The 17718-nt window shown below is 44.6% G+C and overlaps 1 protein-coding gene across 1 annotated transcript in view; it reads right to left on the bottom strand.

The window, feature by feature from the left end:
- ECT2L (epithelial cell transforming 2 like) overlaps window positions 1–17718 on the bottom strand; it is a 72541-nt gene that overhangs the window by 18746 nt on the left and 36077 nt on the right. The window contains exons 11-17 of the mRNA XM_069975019.1: window positions 16783–16968; window positions 16602–16705; window positions 15866–15988; window positions 13422–13508; window positions 7943–8157; window positions 6252–6399; window positions 4621–4694 (exon numbers count right to left, since the gene is read on the bottom strand). Coding sequence (XP_069831120.1) covers window positions 4621–4694; window positions 6252–6399; window positions 7943–8157; window positions 13422–13508; window positions 15866–15988; window positions 16602–16705; window positions 16783–16968 — 937 coding nt within the window. The remainder of the gene's footprint in view (window positions 1–4620; window positions 4695–6251; window positions 6400–7942; window positions 8158–13421; window positions 13509–15865; window positions 15989–16601; window positions 16706–16782; window positions 16969–17718) is intronic.

The raw sequence follows: 17718 nt of genomic DNA, 5'->3' as shown, positions 1-17718 counted from the left end.
GGAGTCTCTTCTATTCTATCAGCTCTCTTAACTTCTTCTGTTGCACTCTTCACCCACTCCACTCTTGCCCTGGAGATAGGAAGTCACTTGGGTAGAGGAAGTGGGTTTTTCGTGTTGGACATTGTGGAGGAAGGACGCAAGCTAGATAGCTCTCCACAGTGGTCCTCTCTGGGCCCTGGCCCTAGGAAGCAAGACAGTACTCAGCTAACAATTTTCTTACTAGTATCACTACACAGCACTATGTACTGTTAAACCCTCTTAGGAGACGACAAGTCAGAGACAACCTCAACCCACGGCGTGGACAAGGAGAGTAACAGGAGCAGGACAGTATCCACAACTAAAGCCAAAGAGCTAGGAACTGATCTGGATAGAGCAAAGTTGCGATAAGCCTAGGAACTCTATCTTGCAGTGTGGGTGTCAGCAGGAAATTCTCAGCATTCCGCTCAGGTAACAAGGTCTGGGGCCTTTGTCACCCTCTAGGAAGGTTCAGCTAAATCTAGTGGGCATAAGGTGGTGTAAAGACTATTCAAGGTCAATACACGGGCACAGGTCTTCTTCTTCTAAATATTCTACCTCATCCTCCAACATCCTGGCAGAGCACAGTACTACTTGGGTTGAGTCTCTCCCGATATCCTTCTCTCTGTTACTCTGCTTTTTCGTATTACTCAGTACACTACTAAAGTCAGCACTACTACATCCTACACTGCATTTCTACTACAGATTCGGTTACTGCATTGTCAAGTATTTGTCTGGAACTATTGTCAAGTGTGTTACCAAGTGCTTTATCAAGAGAAACATAATTGTGTAACCTTTCCTCAAGCACATATCTTCTTAGTAAAACAAGCTTATCTCAGTCAAAGAGACTTTGTGATCTTTTGCTTTCCACCGATACAGCACATCACCTAGCCTTGGAACAATTCACCTTTCTTTGGGTGGCGGTTCTGATAGTCCGGGAGGGTCAATACACTACTTTTGCCATCTGTGATCACACTAACCCAAGGGACCCCGTCAGGGCCGGACTGGGACTAAAAATCAGCCCTGGCATTTCAGAGCACACAGGCCCACTCGCCGCGCGGTGAAATGTTATGAGAGGATGTTGTGAGCGCAGCATGGCTACATGTTGTATCATCACGGCCATGACTGGAATTACAGATAATAACACAGTAAATGGGGTCAGAAGCTTCTGTCTCTGTACTATGTAGCTGTGCTGTAGTTACAGGTCATCACCAATACACAGTGTACAGAGACAGACTGCTTCCTGCCCCGGTCACCGTGCTGAGTTTAACACCACCACCACCACATACCTCCCCATACTGACTAATACCACCGCATACTGACACCACAGCATACTGACTAATGTCACCACATACTGACTAATACCACCGCATACTGACTAATACCACCACATACTGACTAATACCACCGCTGCTACTAAATAACATCCACTGTATACAGATTACTATCACCTCATACAGTCATATAGAGGTACCCAGCTCTACACAGGTTCTGTACACCACATACATTACAGTGCAGTTACATCAGGTGACTCACAGGGGACGTCTTCTCTGATCGGAGTTCTTCCCTTTTCATTTTCTTCCTCATCTGCCCTGGGCCCTCCGAGCCACGAATCCACAGAATCTGCCAGACAGACATATTAGGCTCCTCACCCTGGCACCATCCTCATCTCTATACTAACTGCACATCTGCATTGGCCCCTTTACACCCTCATTTAGTATGTAGGCTGACTCTATGTGACCCCCGTATAGTATATGCATCCCTCTATTTAGCCCCCTAATAAATGGCCCCCTCTCCCCCTATGTTGTCCCCCCTTATAGATGACCCCCTCTCCCCCTATGTTATCCCCCCCTTATAGATGGCCCCCTCCCCCCTATGTTGTCCCCCCACTTATAGATGGCCCCTTCTCCCCCCCTTATAGATGGCCCCCTCTCTCCCCCCTTCCCTTATAGATGGCACCCTCTCTCTCCCCCCCTCCCTTATAGATGGCCCCCTCTCCCCCCCCTTATAGATTGCCCCCTCTCCCCCCTTATAGATGGCCCCCTTTTCCCTACCCCTTATAGATGGCCCCTTCTCCCTCCCCTTACAGATGATCCCCTCTCTCTTCTCCCCCTCCCTTATAGATGGCCCCCTCTCTCTTCTCCCCCCTCCCTTATAGATGGCCCCCTCTCTCTTCTCCCTCTGTCACTTATAAATGGTCCCCTCTCTCTTCTCCCCCTGTCCCTTATAAATGGTCCCCTCTCTCTTCTCGCCCTGTTCCTTATAAATGGCCCCCTCTCTCTTCTCCCCCTGTCCCTTATAAATGGTCCCCTCTCTCTTCTCCCCCGTCCCTTATAAATGGCCCCCTCTCTCTTCTCCCCCCTCCCTTATAGATGACCCCCTCTCTCTTCTCCCCCGTCCCTTATAGATGACCCCCTCTCTCTTCTCCCCCGTCCCTTATAGATGGCCCCCTCTCTCTTCTCCCCCTCCCTTACAGATGGACCCTTTCTCTTCTCCCCCTGTCCCTTATAAATGGTCCACTCTCTCTTCTCCCCCTGTCACTTATAAATGGTCCCCTCTCTCTTCTCCCCCTGTCCCTTATAAATGGCCCCCTCTCTCTTCTCCCCCCTCCCTTATAGATGACCCCCTCTCTCTTCTCCCCCGTCCCTTATAAATGGCCCCCTCTCTCTTCTCCCCCCTCCCTTATAGATGACCCCCCTCTCTCTTCTCCCCCGTCCCTTATAGATGACCCCCTCTCTCTTCTCCCCCATCCCTTATAGATGGCCCCCTCTCTCTTCTCCCCCTCCCTTACAGATGGACTATTTCTCTTCTCCCCCCTCCCTTACAGATGGCCCCCTCTCTCTTCTCCCCCCCTCCCTTATAGATGACCCCCTCTCCTCCCCCTCCCTTATGGATGGCCCCCTCTCTCTTCTCCCCCTGTCCCTTATAGATGGCCCCCTCTCTCTTCTCCCCCCCTCCTATATAGATGACCCCCTCTCTCTTCTCCCCCTTCCCTTATGGATGGCTCCCTCTCTCTTCTCCCCCTATCCCTTATAGATGGCTCCCTCTCTCTTTTCCCCCCCTCCTATATAGATGGCCCCCTCTCTCTTCTCCCCCTTCCCTTATAGATGGCCCCCTCTCTCTTCTCCCCCCCTCCTATATAGATGGCCCCCTCTCTCTTCTCCCCCTTTCCTTATGGATGGCCCCCTCTCTCTTTTCCCCCTGTCCCTTATAGATGGCCCCCGGTCACCGCAGCCCTTCCCGCTCCTGTCACCTCTTATCACCGGAGCTGCACGGCCCGCTCCGGTCACTGCTGCCCGCTCCTGTCACCTGTCACCGGAGCCCGCACGGCCCGCTCCGATTACTTGTCACTGGAGCCCGCACGGCCCGCTCCGGTCACCTTTCACAGTAGCCCGCATCGGTCACTGCAGCCCGTTAATGCCCGCTCCTGTCACCGGAGCCCGCACGGCCTGCTCCAGTCACTGCAGCCCGCTCCTGATGTGCTTCTCTAATCTAATCAACGTGAAGGAGCATGGGGCCGCTGCGGCAGGCTGTAGTGCACATACAACGTGCGCTCCACGGCCGGCCGCAGCGGCCTCACGCTCCTACTCCAAATTGATTGGATGAGCAATTTAGGAGCGGGCTGCAGTGACCGGAGCAGGCCGTGCGGGCTCCGGTGACCTGGTCGGGCCGGGAAAAGAGAGAAGGGCTGCGGCGGTGATTTTTTTTTTTTTAAATAATATTTTTTTTTTTATTATGCAGCCCAGGCGGCCCACGGACTGGTAATCTGGCCAGCCCAGCGGGCATTTGCCCGGCTCGCCAGATTACCAGTCCGGGCCTGGACCCCGTAGCAACCCGGAAGGACACTGACCACAGGGGAAAAGGGTAAAACCGGCCTTGTAAAATAAAAGCAGGCGTGCCATCACACCTGTGTGCCCACCAGGCACTGGCGTCACAAAGTAACACTCCAAGGTCTGGCTGTATCTGGGCCAACCACCATCGGGCGTGGAGTCACACTTACCATCTGGCCGTGACCGTTCGTTCCTCCGATATAACAGCACCCCGGGGGTACACTAAAAATGCTGAAAGCTGAAATACTCCACTGCGATTGCTAGGTTTCCTTATGGGTCACCCCGACGGCTAGCTCTACCCACAGGGTGGGGTCTGCGTTCCTGTTTCTATGTCACTTGTGCCCATAGTCAGCGATAGGTGGAAGTTCAAGTCTAAATACCCAGCTCAAGGGATTGAATTTTATGTATTGCACCTCTATTGAAAGAGAGAACTGTATACTCTGTATTGCATTTAAGGATCTACAGTAAATTGGTTCCTGTTCAAATTCAACCAAGACTCTGTGATTTTCTTCCAAACTAGACCTATCCTAAAAAGTGTTGGTAAATCCAGGGGTGGGCGCATACCACTCTTGGCCACCGTGAGTGCCTCAGGTACACCAACATCTAGCAACCCCATGTCACCACAATCGCACCCTGCAGAGCCAGTGTAAACCCTTCTACTCCAACATGCCATCTATTGTAGTTTACTGTGTAGATCATCAGCCCAGCCAATACTGCAAGCCTGTTCAATGCCCTTTCACCATATACAAAACTCGTTTACCTGGTGTTTCCTTACCTCATCATTTTAGTTAAAACCGTCTGATCGTGTCTTTTTAAGAAGGCTCGGAATGTAGGCATGGCTTCTCTGCACTAGAAAGGAGGAAATTCATTGCTTTATGTGTCTACATATTGTTAATTATGTTTTTCAATGAAATTCTGCAAACAGGTGAGTATTTTTTATTAATATATGCCCTGTCCAACTCCACTTGTGTTTAGAAACTTACCAGTAAGCAGGGACTCTCACAGACAACCATGATAATAACTTCCAGCTTACAATGCCCTGCAAGGCAGGCCCACTCCTAGTGCTGTACATTGCCAGTATAGAGATGCCAGTAACACTGTGTCAGCCTGATCCTCCTGAAGTGAGAGAAACTGAAATCCTCAGCTCCATGTCACAAAGAATGCTAAACCCAGCGTCCATAGTGACTGTTCTACAATGAGACCTGAATGCAGGGAGCTTTCTTCTTGCATTTGGGCCATTGAAGCCCATGAAGTCTTTAATTTTAAGATGGGGAAGATGAGCACGAAACGAGGATATGATCTGTGTCCTCTTTATACAGATCACAGATAAACGTGCTCTAATAGACAACATGGACCCTGTGGACATATATACCGCATCCATCTAACACATTATATCTTCCATATCAGTTATTAACTAGTTTTTTTCCTGAACCCCACTACATTCTGCTTTTACATTTACAATAAATATTTCTGTTTATTACAGTTTTTTTTTTAATAGATTCCACTCTCAGTATATCTTATAATACACAGTAAATGGCGTTGGAAGCAGACAGAGCCAGATAATTATTTTTTCCCCTATATAACACTAGCCGTGACTTACTTTCTGTAAGGCTGGGTTCACACTACGTTTTCGCAACAAACGGATGGAAAAAATAGATGCAAGTGTGTGCATCTGTTTTTCCATTGACTTCCATTATAAAAAAAAAAAAAAAAAAAAAAGGATCAAAATAGATTCGTTTTTTTTGACAGACACAAAAACGTGGTCGACCACATTTTTTTTTTTTTATAATGGAAGTCAATGGAAAAACGGATCAAAATGGATGCACACACTTGCATCCGTTTTTTCCATGTTTTTTTGCAAAAAAAAAAAACAAGATTGCAAAAATGGATTGCAAAGACGTATAGTAAGAACCCAGCCTAACAGACCTCAGTTGTCAAAATTGTACGCATGTTCACCTGCACGAGAAAAACATACAGATTAGATCTGAGTAAACTTTAAGCAAGTTTGGGTTCAGACCCGAGCATTTGGTTAGCAGTGTCTGGAGAAGTTGGAAGCAGCCCTAGGGAGTCCAGTAAAACATGGATACAGCCTATGGCTTATGGCTGTATCCATGTTTTAGAGGTCTCATTAAGGCGGCATCCAACTTCTTCAGCCACTGGTAATCAAATGCTGCACGCTTGGGCTCGGATGACCCCAGGCATACTCAAAGTTCACTCAACTCTACTACAGACATCACAGTTTAAAAAAAAAACAAAAACAAACTAAATAACAGCTTGAGGACCTCTATAAGGGTTAAAAGGTAGTTTTCCTTTATAAACATGGAGGAATACATCTTTTGATCCCTTTTCTATACCCATGTGGAGGGTGTCATCTTATAGTCTTTGGACAAACACACAGAACTTTACCTTGTCAATGGTTTTAAGGATGACTGTGTAGTTGTTGAAAAAATTAGTGTACGTCTTCAGCCGCAAAGCAAAGTTAATAAAAACATCACCCAAGCACTGTTCAGGCCCCCATTCCTGAAGTCGCTCCATTAGGTCATGTAACAGCTGTCTGAATGATAATATGACATTGTGATATAATGTTACATAAGATGTCACATAACACTCCATGTACTGCTGTATTTGTAGCCATAGAGCCAAGATTTCATTGAAAACTTTAAGCAGTTACAATTACACTCCCAGGCTATTATCAGGCTGGAAAATTGCTTCAAAGAAGTGATGAATCCCAGCAGCATGTAGTTTTATCCTTTGTCACCAGATGGCAGTGTTCAGTGCTGAAACTCTATGGGCCCTTTTGTGCTTAGGGCTATCAGAGCATCCTCCTTATTTAGTCTAATGATGTCTGGAAATGTTCACACTGTGGAGCAGTGGATATTGCCTTCTGGGCTACAGGTGATGTGACTTACTATGCCTCCATGGTTTGGGTTTATCCCAGAGACTCTCCAGGAGATGTGTTTTTTAGCATCACACATAATGGCCCTAGATGTATGTGTATCAGATAAATTAATAAATGTAACTTAGCGAAAGCTGTATGACTTAATTGGGTTACATAAATGTGAACCTAAATGTTTGATTGTGGGACGTGTACTGTAGAGAATACAAGTTACTGTATAGTTCTATTTCTTAATTCCACATTTTCTGACACACAGCTTCAAAGCCTACCTTCCCTTCATACAGGAGAGATAAAAGATACAATTTTGAGTAACTGCAACTGCCACGAGTTGGCGCATAAGACAAAAATGTACTTTCCAAAATTTTCATTTCCTGGAGTCTGTAGGCAGCACAATAACAAATGAGTTAAAGCCCTCTAGGTGCTATCAGACAGATTTAACTGGCAATCTTAGGTGTCCACCCTATCAAGCATATCATCAGACTAGGAACCAATGCAAATTTTTATGTAGCAATAAGATATTTAACGGGTGGGTGGCTTTTGCTGCCCTCAAACTCCAGGAAACTCCAGATTTTGGTAAGAAAATTTTTGTTTTCCCATTTACCCAATTGTCCTACTACAGCTTAATAACAAAAGCAGTACCCTAAGTGGGTGTGACAGAAGAATAAAAAAAAAAAAAAAATTAAAATTGCAGCAAAAGTGATGGCAGTGCAATCAACGGAGGTTATCTCTTATCTAATAGGGAGAGGTTATCTCTGATCTAGACACAGTGATCTCTGCTGCCACCTCTGTCCATGTCAGGAACTGTCCAGAGCAGGAGAGTTTTTCTTTGGGGCTTTGTTACTGCTCTGGACAGTTCCTGACATGGACAAAGGTGGCAGCAGAGAGCACTGTGTAAGATTGGTAAGAATACACCACTTCCTGTAGAACATACAGCAGCTGATAAGTACTGGAAGACTCGACATTTTTAAACAGAAGTAATTTACAAATCTATAAGTTTCTGGTACTACCAGTTCATTTGAAGAAAATCGATGTTTCATCGAAGTACCACTTAAAATTTATTGGGAGCTGTATAATTCTGTACAGTGAACAACGCCTAATAGTAATTTTATTGTCTAACCCCCAGAGCTTTGAAGGGAAGTGACGGCAGCCAGGCCTCACTCCCCACCAACCTCATAACATCATATGCATACGGTTTACATACTTGTTCACTTGTAAAATCTCAAGGATATCAGCGAAGATGATTTGCACATTAGAGATGCTGAGGATGGCTTGGTTAGATGCCAGAGCGGCTTTCAATGGGGCGGCATACACATCTTTTACAATTTCTAAAATTTGCACATATTGTCTCTCACTCTTCAAAAGTTCTCGAGCAAACTTTGATCGCATGTCCCCTGGATTAGCTTGTAACTTATTATCCTGTGGACATAAGAGAAGCAATCTTTAAGAATGCATTTAAGATTTACTATTACAATTTACCAAGAAACAGACTAATGAGCTCAAGATAGGTCATCAGTCATTGATCAATGCCCGCACTATGCAGTGAATGGGGAAGGAAGCAGTTGGCTCCATTCACTTTGTAGTGGCTGAGCCTGGTTACTGCAGCCCAGCTGCCATTCACTTAAACAGGGAGCTGAGCTGCAGTTATGCATCGCCTACACACTGAATAGTACGCCGCTACTACACTGAGACAACTGCTTCCAGCACCAGTCAGGGTGTAGTCCAGGTGCTGAACAGCTGATCAGAAACTGATGAAGATAGGGCATCAATTTGTTTTGCCCAGAAAACCCCTTTAAGTGACAGAAGAATGACAAATGTACTCATAGACACACACCGAACAACTCTGATCCATCACTTTAATGATAGATGAAGATTCTTTAAAGGATTACTCCAGTCAAAAACAAAAAATACAGTGTGGGCAGGGAAAATAATAAAGAATGAATACTTACCAGTCCCAGAGTCCCTGCAGTACCGGAACTCATTTTTACCAGGCTGCTTGCTACGTAATGGCCCAGGGGAAAGTACTTAACCCAGCAGATGGATTGCCAGCTTAGCCAGTCAGTAACTGCAGAAGTGTCCTGGCTCAGTCACTGACTGGCTAAGCGGGGCATCATCTATCAGCCTTCTCATGATGTTGCAGGAGGGAAAGCAGGAGAGCGCCAGTGGGGATCTAGGAGTAGGGATGCGGAACTGCTGGGGCACGGAGACTGGTAAGTATACGTTCTTTATTTAGACTCCCCTGGAGCCCTGAGCAAAAGGGGACATGACTTTGGGAAGGGCGGACCTATAGCACCTGCAGTCTTGCAAAGTGGTATACACTTAAAGGAGACCTGTCACCCCCCGTGCCGGGGTGACAGGCTCCCGATCCCCCGTTACAGCCCCCTATACTCACCTGATCCCGCCGGGTCCTGCTTCCTGATCCGGTCGGGTCACGGAGATATGAGCGCCCGAAGCCCAGCGCGCGCGCTCACAGGAGAGTCCGACGCTCTTAGAGAATCAATGGGGAGTCCGGACTCTCTATCCGAACAGGAGTAGGATCTCCAAGGTTAATAGAACACGTCAATAGCGCCCACAATGGTAATGCGGATGTCTTGCGCTTTGCAGGTCTGGAACAGGTAGAGCTACCCAGAAGAGGGGGGAATTGTCAGCGAATGTTGCTGCAAAGAGAGGCTCGCTGGATTATCCAGACCGATGCACTTGGACTATTGGGTCTTAACGACCGTAACGATCTTAGTGTGTTTTTATAATTTACATTCGGATAATATGCTTTTATATTGTAATTATTTTAATGGTGTTTTGTCACTTTAAATGGTTGCAACATTCTGGCAGTAACGTCTTGCGTCTTAGACTATATAATGAGCACGTAATAACGTTATGACGTACCACTGAGCCTGTTGATGCGTATGACTGCGAAACGGCCGTCGCTTTAAGTGGAGTGCACCTGTATCTGCCATGTAACCTATTTTGAGCACATGTGGTTACTTTGTATGCTGTCCAGCGATCAATAAAGATTTCTATAAATTTCAAGTGAGTGCCGCAACGTCATCTTTCTCTACCTGCTGCATACTGGACTCTCCTGGGAGTGCGCGCGCCGGGCTTTGGGCGCTCATATCTCCGTGACCCGACCGGATCAGGAAGCGGGACCCGGAGGGATCAGGTGAGTATAGGGGGCTGTAACGGGGGGTCGGGAGCCTGTCACCCCGGCACGGGGGGGGTGACAGGTCCTCTTTAAGCACTAATGGTACTGCTTTTAGAATGAGGAATATATGCCTAGTGTATTGCTAAGAGAAAGGAGGAGTTTAGGAATAGATATACAGTAACTTCCTGTCTTGTCTCTCGCTTCCTCTCTCAAGAAGATCTGAAAAAAAACATTTTCCCTTTCCCTTTTTTAATCTTTACTCTACAACTGATTTTCTCTTTGCAAGAGTAATAATGCATGCCATTCTTTAGCCATGGTTTCCTAGAGGTTTCCTCCACAAGGGCTTTTTCCTCTCCTGAGTGAAGGAAAGGTTTAGCTTTGTTTTGCACAATTTTGATAGCTTTCTCTGGACTAGTTGTAAGTTATATGTTTATGGTATTGAATTAACTGTCCAAATATGTGTAAAAGTTTAGAAAATAATAATACATACATACATAGAGGATGTTAAACTTCTTGGTGGTGGCTGAGCCTTGGAGGTGGCCAGCATTAAGGATGTCATAATGGTAACTTCCTCCAGCAGTGGACACAGTACATCGCTATGGGCTTTTTCCATTAATAGACCAGCGCATGAATTCCGGTGCTGCATTCCTTTTTTTGAACTGCCATCCGGTTCCAGTACACAGCGCTGGTCTATTCCTAAACACCGGCCGGGCATGAAGCAATGGGGTCGGGCCAGTGCGAAAATGGCGTCTACCCTCATTGGATAGCTGAACCACATAACCTCAAATCCTAAATACTTGGCTCCCGCCTCTCGAACGCAGATGAGCTTTCAACCTAGCCAGGGAAAGATCTTGCAGCAGGGAGAGATAGGTTTTAGTAGCGTTTTGGTTAGGCAGGCTTACTACAGAACCCAAAAGTCCTTTTCAGGGCTAAGATACAGCGAAAAAGTCATCTCTGAATCAAAAGCACTTCTAAGAAATAGATGATATAACAGCAGCATCAGCATCAGCAGGTGTATTCATTCCAGTACCCTGTGTGTACAAGTGACTTATAGCGTCCCTGTTTAACACCAATAAGGGCACGTTATACATATTGTTCCAGTAGCCCACTAAGGGCACCTGATATATACTGTTTCAGTAGCCCAGTAAAAGGTACGTGATACACATTGTTCCAGTAGCCCAGAAAAAGGCACGTCATACATACTGTTCCAGTAACGTTCGTACGGCATTACGTGTGATACGCGCAAATAACATGACGCTCTGCGGACGCACATAAATACGAACGAAATGTGTGTACATTGCCATAAATATTCGTAAAGTGTTCGCAAATATTTTTCCTTACCAGCTGCGGAGAGTGGCATTATACTGCGATTTCGGGGTGTTGGGTGCAGCCAGGCATGCTCCCCCTAATGTCCCAGTGTCATTCCGGAGGTGTTGGCATCGTTTAGGGAGGTTTCATGGGGGACTTGGTGACCTCCAAGTGGTCGAATTTTGATTTCCAAGTGCCGTGAATTTTTTTTCCATAGACTATAATGGGATCGAATACTCGTTCGAATAGTCGAATACCTGTGCCTATTCGATTCGAATTCTCGAAAGTCGAATATTTCACTACTCGCTCATCTCTACTCAGAAGTTCACATCGCTTCCACGTAGTGCATCCTAGTGCCATCTTTCCCCAAATAATTGATGCACCCCTAGGGCACCACTAGCTTATATTCTTTCCCAAGCATATTCACCTCTTGACTAAATTCTCTTTTATTAAAGTGAACAAATTATAGTATCTTCTTTCGAAAGCACAGGAGCAGGACAGTCAGAATCATCTAAGGAGTATATAGAATAATATGGATAAACAAGGGGTCCACTACTTTATTTTAAAGGTCACATTCAACAGTTTATATAGTCTGTGTTAAGCAGAGAGCAACCTGGATCCTGCTGAAGGCAACCCACTGGCACTCCTCCCACTGCCACGTTCTCCCCTCTGCATCAATCCAGTATGATTTCCAAGGAAGAATGATTTACTTGAAATTTGGCAGGAGATTCCAGAATGTTCCACTGTTTTCATTTTGTATGTTTATATTTCAGAGCAAAAACAATTAACCCTTTGAGGACCAGGCCCAAAATGACCCAGTGGACCGCGCAAATTTTGATCTTAGTGTTTTCGTTTTTCCCTCCTCCCCTTCTAAGAGCTCTAGCACTCTCAGTTTTCTATCTACAGGCCATGTGGGTGCTTGTTTTTTACAGGAATAGTTGTACTGTGTAATGGCGTCATTCATTTTACCATAACATGTACGATGGAATTCCAAATATATTATTTATGAAGATATAAATAGGTGAAATCGTAAAAAAGAATGCAATATGGTAACGTTTGGGGGGTTCCTGTGTCTACGTAATACACTATATGGTAACAGCGACATGATACTATTATTCTATAGGTCAGTCCGAACACAACCATATGCAGGTTACACAGATTCTCTAATGTTATATATATTTTTTTTTATGAATTCCTTTTTTTTGCCAATTAAATATTAATAAAATGGGCATATTGTGATGCTTATAACGGTTTTATTTTTTCACCTACGGGGCTGTATGGGGTGTCATTTTTTCCGCCATGATCTCTAGTTTTTATTAATACCATATTTGTGAAGATCGGACGTTTTGATCACTTTTTATTGATTTTTTTAAATATATAATGTAACATAAAATCTGTAATCTGCGCACTTTTTCCCCTCTTTTCGTATACGCCGTTTACCGGTCACAATGACGCTTGTTATATTTTAATAGATCGGACAATTCCGCACGCTACGGTATATTATATGTTTATCTATTTATTCATTTTTATATGTTTTATTTATATAATGGGAAAGGGGGGTGATTTAGACTTTTATTGGGGGAGGGGCTTTGGGGTAGTGTGTTAGTGTTTTGAACTTTTTTTTTTTACACTTTTGAAGTCCCTTTGGGGGACTTGTACATACAGTACTTGGATTTCTACACTGATGAATGCTATGCCATAGGCATAGCATTGATCAGTGTTATCGGCGATCTGCTCATTGAGCCTGTCTGTGCAGGCTCAGTGTAGCAGATCGCCGATCGGACCGCACGGAGGCAGGTGAGAGACCTCCGGCAGTCCGTTTCAACGATCGGGACCCCCGCAGTCACACTGCGGGGGTCCCGATCGGTAAGTGACAGGGGACTCCCCCTGTCACTTACACTTAAACGCTGCGGTCGCGCCGTGATCGCAGCGTTTAAGGGGTTAATGACACGCGGCAGCGCGATCGCTGCAGCGTGTCATTGCCGGTGAGGTCCCGGCTGCTGATTGCAGCCGGCCCCCACCTGCTATGAAGCGCGCTCCGCTCCGGAGCACGCTTCATAGCGGGAGAAACACCCAGGACGTAAGGTTACGTCATGGGTCGTCTGGGGACAGACTTCCATGACGTAACCCTACGTCCAGGGTCGTCTAAGGGTTAAATAAAGCAACAAGAAAGTAATAATAGCTTTAGTGTTCACATTTTAGTGTCCCTGGCCTGTAACATAGTGATGAGACTTACCAGCACCATCAGCTGTTGGAATCTGACTTTAGAATGTCTTTGGGAGTCAGATGCTTTGTCAGTATGATCAACCTCAAGATCATCTTCCTGCTGTAAAAGACATTACAACATATTATTTCTTGTCTTCAGGCAATAAATGTAAAATTTTTTAGAGAGCTTCCTGGATACTTGGATTTATAGCCTGCCTTGTACCGGACTGAAAGTATTAATACCTAGACATGTCAGCCTATTTAGGATTGTGGTCTGAATAAAACTTTAACCAACATAGCAATGACTTGTGGGAAACCATATGCAATTTTCAAAATTAAAGGCATTTCCCATGAAGAACGTTTATGGCATATTTAGATCTCATACCCATACCAAACCTTCTCCTATGTCACTAATGTTATCTACCAAACCTTACCCTATGTCACTATCCTTACCTACCAAACTTTCCCCTATGTCACTATCCTTACCTACCAAACCTTCCCCTATGTCACTATCCTTACCTACCAAACTTTCTATGTCACTATTATTACCTACCAGACCTTCTCCTATGTCACTAACCTTACCTACCAAACCTTCTCCTATGTCACTAACCTTACCTACCAAACCTTCTCCTATGTCACTAACCTTACCTACCAAACCTTCTCCTATGTCACTAACCTTACCTACCAATCCTTCTCCTATGTCACTAACCTTACCTACCAAACCTTCTCCTATGTCACTAATAGAGATGAGTGAACCGGGTATCGGCATTTGATTAGTTGCGGCTGCTGAACTTGGATAAAGCTCTAAGGTTGTCTGGAAAACATGGATACAGCCAATGACTATATCCATGTTTTCCACATAGCCTTAGGGTTTTATCCAACTTCAGCAGCCACCGCTAATCAAATGCCGAAATTTCGGGTTCGGATCGACTCGAGCATGCTCGAGGTTCGCTCATCTCTAGTCACTAACCTTACCTACCAAACCTTCTCCTGTGTCACTATCCTTTACTACCAAATCTCCTATGTCACTAACCTTACCTACCAAACCTTCTCCTGTGTCACTATCCTTTACTACCAAACCTTCTCCTATGTCACTAACCTTACCTACCAAACCTTCTCCTATGTCACTATTCTTACCTACCAAACCTTCTCCTATGTCACTATCCTTACCTACCAAACCTTTTCCTATGTCACTAACCTTACCTACCAAACCTTCTCCTATGTCACTAACCTTACCTACCAAACCTCCTCCTATGTCACTATCCTTTACTACCAAACCTTCTCCTATGTCACTAACCTTACCTACCAAACCTTCTCCTATGTCACTATTCTTACCTACCAAACCATCTCCTATGTCACTAACCTTACCTACCAAACCTTCTCCTATGTAACTATCCTTACCTACCAACCCTTTTCCTATGTCACTAACCTTACCTACCAAACCTTCTCCTACGTCACTAACCTTACCTACCAAACCTTTTCCTATGCCACTATCCTTACCTGCCAAACCTTTTCCTATGTCACTAACCTTACCTAGCAAACCTTCTCCTATGTCACTAACCTTACCTACCAAACCTTCTCCTATGTCACTATCCTTACCTACCAAACCTTCTCCCATGTCACTAACCTTACCTACCAAACCTTCTCCTATGTCCCTAACCTTACCTACCAAACCTTCTCCCATGTCACTAACCTTACCTAGCAAACCTTCTCCTATGTCACTAACCTTACCTACCAAACCTTCTCCTATGTCACTAACCTTACCTAGCAAACCTTCTCCTATGTCATTAACCTTACCTACCAAACCTTCTCCTATGTCACTAACCTTACCTAGCAAACCTTCTCCTATGTCACTAACCTTACCTACCAAACCTTCTCCTATGTCACTAACCTTACCTACCAAACCTTCTCCAATGTCACTAAACTTACCTACAAAACCTCCTCCTATGTCACTAAACTTACATATCAAACCTTCTCCTATGGCACTATCCTTACCCACCAAACCTTCTCCTATGTCACTTACAAACATATAAAAAGAATAGGACCCAGAACAGACCCTTGTGGCACACCACATGTAACCAGTCTCTGCTCGGAATATACACCATTAACAACAACCCTCTGATATCTATCCTTCAGCCAACCACAAATCCACTGAGCTATCTAACTTCTCTACCAGCTTTTTATGGGAAACTGTATCAGTCTTTGCAGAAGTCCAGATAGGCGAAACCCACGGCGCTACCTTCATCCAGCATTTATGTGACACAATCAAAATAATTAATGAGATTAGTCTGACATGATCTGCCCTCATGTTGATTTGGATTAATCAAATTGTTGATTGTTAGGTGATCCAAGTTTTCTTCTTTTTTACTACTACAGATGTTAGGCTAACTGGCCTGTAGTTACTGGGCTCTTCTCTACTCACCTGGGTATGACATTGGTTGTTCTACAATCATCAGGAACATCTCATGTCTTTACCTTCAAAAATGCTGACAGTGTATCATCTGTATTTCCCTCCGAGAGCAGCAGCTGATCCCTGATCTCCTTGTTTTTGCTACATTTCTTTAAAAGATAAACAGAGAGGAACTCCAGAGGATGATCCTAAAAGAAATAAAGAAAATGAAAAGACAACAACATAAAGTACTAAAGGGAATCTGTCAAGTCAGTACCTGGAACAGAGCTGCAGTAACAGGAAGATAGGTGATAGATGGGGAGATAAAACAAATGATGCCTTTGTCTTTGCTGATGGACATTTGCAAAGTTATAAAGCTGCATTTTTCCTTGAAAGTTGATATGCCACCTATGCTGAGCTGCAGCATTCATGCTTCTTCCCTTTCACACCCCTTCCTTGCTTGGTAATTGATTTACAGGGCTGGAGGCTCAGCCCTGTACATCAATCAGTTAGGACAGGGAGGGTGTAGGAGGGAAGAGGCACGAATGCTGTGGCTCAGCATCACTTCTATGGCATTTCAACTTCCAAGGAAAAATGCAACTTTATAACTTTGCAAATGTCCATCAGCAAAGACAAAGGCATCATTTGTTTTATCTCCCCATCTATCACCTATGTGCCTGTGTCTGCAGCTCTGTACCTGGAACCGACCTGACAGATTACCTTTAAAGCCAGCCTCATAAAGTCATTGGCAGCAGCTCAAATTATGGGTGGATACTTTAATGATGCTTTTAGGTTAAAAGGGAGTTTATTTCATTTACGTACATTCTTCTCTTTGGCAAGTTCCACAAGAGCCTCGGTTAAAGCCTCACCAACCTCATTATTGATCAACACTGTTACCATAGGCATTGCATCATACATGAACTGCCCTGCAAAGAAAGAAAACATTATACAGTATTCATGATTTAGACAGCCTGTGGAAGTGCACAGCCACTAAACAGATTACCTATTATCCTCCCAGAGACGTTCCTCTGGAGATCAGACAGATACTTCTTCAGCTGCTTCCTGACCATGTGCAGAGCCTCTTCCATTACACCAGCCAGTCTACACCAGGCTTGCACTTTCACTTCAGTAAAGTATGAAAAAGGAGGGGATTCACTTCTTGGTGGAACAGGTAGCCATTCACTAAGAACTGATTATATCAATAATAAAAGGTTATACAGGGTGAAAAACACTATACATAGAAGAGAACCTGTCACTACATAAATGGCTGGAAACTAGGAGGCTCACCAAACTGTCACTGCCTTCTAGTTTCCAGCGGTGCTGGGTTTTACAACCGCCAGACAAGCATCGCTGAAAACCAGGATGTAGTTGTAGTTAGGTGAGTTTCTAGCCATTTATGTAGTCACAGGTACTATAAAGATATGACCAAGCTGTCCCTGTCCCCTGTTGATGTACCAGATTGTTGCTCCTGTTTCTGTACCTGATTGCCGCTCCTGTTACTGTATGTGAAATTTAAAAAATAAGTTTGTTTCACAAAGTTATTAGCACATAAACAAGAGCAGTCAGATTTTTTAAAAATAGGCCCGGTCTTTAAAGGGGAACTCCACATAAGGAAATTTAGTTTTCTATTAAAAGTACTTTTAAAGTGTCACTGTCGTTAAATTTTTTTTATTTTTTTTGCAGAAATCAATAGTTTAGGTGATTTTAAGAAACTTTGACGTTCATTTTATTAGAAAAATATGCCATTATCTGCATTTAAAAAGCCTTTTCCCAGGTCCCCCCTCCTCTCCTTTCTGTCATCCAATGCTCAGAATCAGGAAATCTCAACTGTTTTTTATCAGTTGGTTCCTGGCTGTGCTATGAAGAAGGGAGGGAGGAGTGAAGAGGGAGATTAGTCAGCAGCAGAGAGCAGAGAACAAAGAATTACACAGTGAGGGAG

This window comes from Dendropsophus ebraccatus, chromosome 6, assembly GCF_027789765.1.
Source record: "Dendropsophus ebraccatus isolate aDenEbr1 chromosome 6, aDenEbr1.pat, whole genome shotgun sequence".
NCBI classification, from domain to species: domain Eukaryota; kingdom Metazoa; phylum Chordata; class Amphibia; order Anura; family Hylidae; genus Dendropsophus; species Dendropsophus ebraccatus.
Note: the sequence above shows the minus strand (reverse complement) of the source record. Positions and strands in the feature narration are given on the sequence as shown.